We start from the raw sequence: 6,437 nt of genomic DNA, 5'->3' as shown, positions 1-6,437 counted from the left end.
TGAAGAAATTTTCGGGCAATATAAAAGAAGTGAACGGACGCTACGAAATCCGACTACCATGGTAAAACGAGGTTGAACTTGCAGACAACCGCGCTGTAGCAGAGAGACGCTTCCGTCAGTTGACAAAACGGCTGGTAAAGGCACCTAGCTTACTGCAAGAATACGACACTGAAGTGAGACGGTTACTGGCTGAAGGCTGTGGGGTTCCCCGTACACTCCAATGAAATTTGGGCCGCTCGTCGACGTAACTCAAAAGAACATTTATTAATAAAGCTTAAAAACTGTGAGGGCAACAAAATGACAATACGTAAAAAAGCAACTTCCGCGAACACTTCCGCGTCGGTCCCGCTAACCTTGGCCTCGGCGGACCGCACGCCGCGCACACACGCGCACCTCACGACAGTTCGCCGGCAACTTCCCCTTCACCGCTCGCCGTGCCAGGTTATGAACCATGTACCGATCCTGGCGCATGCGCAGTGGCCCTCGCTGCTGGGTCTTATCACCTTCGGGGCTGATATGGACGAGGATGGTGATCGGGTGGTTATCAAGAATTCCCCATATATTCCCCCCCTCCGAAGAAGACGTCGCCTCGCTGTCTCTCTTGACGACGTCTTGGGTTTTGGCGGCTGCCCATGCAGCAGCTCCCCTCTCAGCATTGGGCTCGTGCCTCGTGCGCTCGACGAAGATCATCGTCGCGGTAAGTTTGGTGTGATGCCAGAGCTGGATGCAGTCCGCTTCCTCGGCGATGCTCATTGTTCTGAAGCGGAAACTATGTGCGCTGGGCATCTCGTCGATGATGCTGAACCTGACGGACAGCACCTTGCTCCGCTTGCTGAGCAGCGCCTTGAGGTCGGCTGCTCGCTTGGTGTTGGCCAGACCGCTGCCCCACTGGTTGCGCCCGGGCTCATCATCTGCGGCTGCGTTGGGTGTCGCAATTGTAGCCGCGTCGGTAGCTGCTGTCGAAGACGCAGCGGCCCTCTTGGCCACGGCATCGCCGCCTCCGGCTGCATCGTTCGTGGCCTCCGCCACAGCTGCAGCCGTTCTTGTTGCGATTGTCTCGTCGCCCGCATCTGCGGCGGGTATCGGCGTCTCCTCACTCTGCGATGCAACGGCTCGGTACTTCGCGGCCACGCCCGTGTTCAAGCCGACGTTTTAGTCCGCCTGCATGACCAAGGCCGCCTCCGTCTCGTCGGTGGCGTCGTCATCCCTTCCAGCCGCCGAATCTTTCTCGGATTTTTCTTCGTCGGCCTCGGCGTCGCGACCGGCCCCTTCGCCGTTGCCTTCTTTGATGCGGAGAACGTTGGAGTTGCTGCCGTCGTTACTGTTGGCGAGGGTCACTGTGTAGAAGTCCAGATCCCTTTCAGCAATCCTCGCGTGGCTGCTCGGCTCGCGGCTGTCATCGTTCTCATATTCTGTGTCGGCGTCCATGCCGTCCTCGCCTGCATCCATTGCCGGGACCTGGTCCACTCGTAGCTCCCCAACTGGAGCCTTCGCGTTGGCATTACTGGCGTCGGCGGTCTCGTCCTCTTGCGCCGGTGCGCAGTTGCGCCCAACCGGCGTCGTCAGCCATCCGAAGTTTATCGTTGGGACCACCACGCCCTTCGCCGCGCAATATGCTGCGGACTCGGCGTGTCCCCGCGCCGCGCAGTACATTGCGGAGGCTACGTCGAGGCGCTCCATAGTCTCCAGCAGGTTTTGCAGTGCGGCCTCCATTCTTGCTGGCAGTAGACAGGGCCAAATTCACGTTGGGCGCCAGTTGTCGGATTCCCCGTCCACTCCAATGAAATTTGGGCCGCTCGTCGACGTAACTCAAAAGAACATTTATTAATAAAGCTTAAAAACTGTTAGGGCACCAAAATGACAATACGTAAAAAAGCAACTTCCGCGAACACTTCCGCGTCGGCCCCGCTAACCTTGGCCTCGGCGGACCGCACGCCGCGCACACACGCGCACCTCACGACAGTTCGCCGGCAACTCCCCCTTCACCGCTCGCCGTGCCAGGTTATGAACCATGTACCGATCCTGGCGCATGCGCAGTGGCCCTCGCTGCTGGGTCTTATCACCTCCGGGGCTGATATGGACGAGGGTGGTGATCGGGTGGTTATCAAGAATTCCCCACAAGGCGTAGCCGAGAGTGTGCGCGACGAAACCCATAACGACGGCCACCGCATGTATTACATGCCACATCATCCAGTACTCCGCGAAATCAGTACGACTACGAAGCTGCGGATCGTTTTTGACGCGTCTTCGCACAGCGTGGGAGCGAAATCTCTCAACGAAAATTTGGAAAGCGGGCCTAACCTAAATCCTGACCTCCTACGAGTGCTGCTGAACTTTCGACGTCACAGAGTTGCACTCGTTAGTGACGTGCAAAAGGCATTTCTGCAAATTGCAGTCAATTCCAGTGACCGAGATGCATTAAGGTTTCTGTGGTACAGCGAAAAACCTGACATTCGCAGGCCACTTCCCGAAGTAGAAGTTTCTAGGATGGCAAGAGTCCCATTCCGGACAACATCGAGCCCTTTCCTTTTAGCCGCAACGCTTCAACATCATTTCGCAACGAGGAAGCATGATCTTCCCGAAACAGTGGCCATTCTGCAGCAGTCTATTTACATGGACGACCTGCTGTATGGAGCAGAAAATGAAGAGGAAGCCACGAAGATCTACGAAGAGGCTAATTTCATCTTTTAAAAGGCGTCCATGCGCCTCCACAAGTGGGCGTCCAATAGCGACCAGCTGAGGACAATATTCGTTTATGAGGACCCCACCACCGAACGACCGTTGGGACAAACGACAAACCCACTGAAGGTGCTTGGTCTCCGCGTGGGAGCCGATGGGAGATTATTTAACTCTTCTCCCAGACTCTGTGATTGAATTCTCGAATGTGCAAGCAAACACGAAACGCTTTGTACTGCAAACTACGGCACGCCTTTATGACCCTCTGGGATTTCTTTCTCCATATACGGTGAGAGCAAAGCCTCTCTATCAAGAAATCTGGAAAGAAAACTTGTCATGGGATCAACCACTGCCAGAACACCTCCTCAACCACTGGACGAACTGGTGGGAAGAGCTCATGTGTGTCCGTCAGATCAAGATACCTCGAACATATGACGCTGACATCGATGGGAAGCCGGCGCGTCGTACTGTGCGTAATTTTGCAGACGGTAGCCCAAATGCCTATGGCGCTGCCGTCTATCTCTGCACCGAGGATGACACAGGAGCACGCAGCTGTATACTTGTATTAGCGAAATGTCGAGTCGCATCGCTCAAACAGATAACCCTGGCAAGACTGGAGGTCATGGCATTATTGGTTGCATCACGACTCTACCAGTTTGTGAGAACGAATCTTGACGTCCTAGTTGACGATTTCTACCTGTGGATAGATTCCACGATCGCTCTAAACTGGATCCGGGGTGAAGAGTCACGGTGGAAAGAATTTGTCCGAAATCGGGTTTTGGAAATTCAACAAAACACTGAGATTTCCGCCTGGCGACATTGCCCCGGAAAGGAGAACCCAGCAGATCTCTTGACTAGGGGACTTTCAGGCTAAAGTCTGACGTCCAACACACTGTGGTGGAATGGACCGTCGTGGCTGCCACGGGCAGCAGAAACGTGCCCGATCGAACCGCAAGCTACTCACTTCACTCCGTAAGAATCTAAACAACGAAAACAGGTTGAAGTGTTTGCTACGAGCATCAACAAGGACGATTTGCTAGATCTCACAAGATTTAGTTCTGCTGCAAAGCTGGAGCGAGTGACGAGCTGGAGTTTGCGAACGAAGGAAAGGACCTCGGGGCCACTGACAGCAGCAGAGATTGGTCGTGCCCACGTCTACTGGTTAAAAAGGGCGCAAAGCTCGGCATTTTCTTCTGAACTTGATTGCTGCGCAAGTGGACGAACATTACCTCGAAACTCCCCTTTGAGGGACTTCAAGCTCTGGACCGACGACAGAGGTCTTTTGAGGATACGCGGGCGGATCTGTTCGTCGAACATAACAGAAGACGAAAGACACCCAGTCCTGCTCTCAAAACGACATCACTACACGCAACTGATAGTGCAACGGGCCCACCGACAGCTTCTTCACTCAGGCGCCAGACACTCTCGTGCAACTGCGCGAAAAGTACTGGATTGTGCGCGGACGCCAGTTAGTGAGAAGTGTTGTGCGGTCATGTGTTGTGTGGAAACGTTTCAGTGCAACGAGCATGGATGCAGTGATATGACTTCTTCCACCTGACCAAACAACTAAGGCGGAGCCCTTCGAAGTGATCGGTGTTGACTTTGCCAGCCCCCTCTATGTAAAGGAGAGGGCAGTGCAAGTGAAAGCGTACATGGTACTTGGCACGTGCGCGTTGACTAGAGCAGTTCATCTTGAACTCGTGTTGGACATGACAACTGAGAGTTTCTTGAGTGCTTTCCGTCGATTTGTGGCGCGTAGAGGGCTGTGCAAAATAGTTTACTCCGATAACGCCCTAGCTTTCAAACGCGCGTCGAAAGAACTCTCTGTTCTTTGGAAGACCCTGCGGAACCCTGAAACATTGGCTTATTTCGCCCATTGTAACTAGACTGGAGAATCATTGTCGAACACGCCCCATGATGGGGAGGCTTCTACGAGCGACTGGTTCGCAGTGTAAAAACGGCGCTCAAGAAAGTAATTGGACGCCGATGCCTCGGCTTCATTGCGCTGTCGATCGTCCTAACAGAAGTGGAAGCGGTCATAAATTCTAGGCCCCTCACCCACGTGCACGACGACCCCAACGACGCCCCCCCCCCCTTACACCGGCCAGCTTCCTGACCGGGAAGCGGCTAACTGCTTTGCCAGCGGCTGGTGACCGAGCGCTCGAACCAGACGCCAATTCTTTGCGATCGCTGTATAAAAACAGAAAGCAAATGCTCAACGCATTCTGGCAGGTCTGACACAGCGAATATCTGAAACAACTGCGCTCGGCGTATGCAACGAAGCAGGCCAAGGGGAAGGAGCCGATGGTCAGAGACGTGGTGCTCGTACAAGAGAATCTCCCGCGCTTACTGTGGAGAGCCGGTGTTCATTGTTTCGCTGTTTCGCAGCCGAGACGGGGCAATACGATCTTGTGAAGTCAGGACGCCGCAGGGCAAGCATGTAAGACGCCCCGTACAGCGACTGTACCCGCTGTAAATGTCGGAACTGTAGAATGAGCAAGCCCGTTCGGCGGGGCAGTGTTGTAACTTTGCCTTTTCCCGCTCTCCCTCTTCTTCCTCGCTCCGTGTGGTCGCAACACCAAAGCAGTATTCCGTAGATAACGAAAGTGACATTGGCAGATTTATGACACTGAGGGGCGGCGACTCGCGGGAGAGGAGAGGGGGCTCCCCTTTTCGGGTGCGACTCGTGAGAGTGAGGATGTACGCGCCAGTTGCAATCAGAGGACCAAACCGACAGGCGGGGTTTTTCACTTTAACGGTGCCCAGCCTTTTTTTATTCCTCGCGAAACAGTTTTCAGAGTGTGCTTTGCCTTTGTTACTGTTTATATTAATAAACAGTTCACATTCAACGAAGACGTGCAACGACTGTTTTTATGCGACAGTAAGAGCACAACAAGTTCTTCGTCAGAACAACTATCGCCCCTCCTAAGCACAGCCGGATGCATAAATGAGAAAAGAATAGGACAACAATGTCATTCAAGTGCGACAAAAAATCTCACATATGCATTTCACGAACCCGACCTGGTAGATCGTTCCAGTAGACAATAATTTCCGAAAAAAACTGTATTTGAACATATTGCTACGTGGCGCCACAGATAACTCGAAACTCGATAGGGAAGAAGACGATGTCTGAGCTCTCGTGCAGACTGGGTTCCATCTTGTATGCCTGCCTGTTTTATCGATAGTAAACATATTTCGCAGACGCCTTTTCCCCGTAACATTTTGGTGGAGAGTGCGGGTCCTCCCAGAATCAACATCCACGACGATTCTACGCAGCGGACGTTCCTTGGCTGCTTCTACGATGGCTGATCACGACGAGAACGAGGATTCGTCAGTGCCTTCCCCCAGCGTGCCTCGTCCAACCGCTCAGCGTCCGACAGCGTCGCATCCAGCCGTCACGAACCGCACCGTCGTCACGAACCGCACCGTCGTTTTCGACAAGGATGTCGAAAAATGGCTTCAGCTATACGAACGGGTGAGCGCACTATACAACTGGGACCCGACGCTCATGTTGGCCAACATTCTATTTTATCTTGAGGGCACGGCGAAAGTCTGGTTTTCCAACCACGAGGAAGAAATCACGAGTTGGGATATTTGCAAACACAAACTCATCGACCTCTTTGGCAAGCCCATTGGACGTCGTCGTTCGGCGCAGAAAGAACTCGCGTGCCGACTGCAGTCCTGCACCGAGTCTCCGAGGACTGGTGGAGGTAGGAGGGAGAGGGAGAGCGGCGAGTCTACTTGCGTGTTGGCACTGTCCG

At 53.8% G+C, this 6,437-nt stretch overlaps 1 protein-coding gene across 1 annotated transcript; it reads right to left on the bottom strand.

Annotated features, from left to right (window-relative positions):
• Nucleotides 1–348: 348 nt before the first annotated feature.
• Nucleotides 349–1,152, bottom strand: LOC119405839 (scaffold attachment factor B2-like; the record flags this gene model as incomplete). The annotated part of the gene is made up of 1 exon (XM_037672670.1): nucleotides 349–1,152. A coding segment is annotated over one exon (804 nt), but the record flags the coding sequence as incomplete, so codon positions are not given.
• Nucleotides 1,153–6,437: the final 5,285 nt, after the last annotated feature.

This window comes from Rhipicephalus sanguineus, chromosome 9, assembly GCF_013339695.2.
Source record: "Rhipicephalus sanguineus isolate Rsan-2018 chromosome 9, BIME_Rsan_1.4, whole genome shotgun sequence".
NCBI classification, from domain to species: Eukaryota; Metazoa; Arthropoda; class Arachnida; order Ixodida; family Ixodidae; genus Rhipicephalus; species Rhipicephalus sanguineus.
This window is presented reverse-complemented; position numbering and strand designations above follow the sequence as displayed.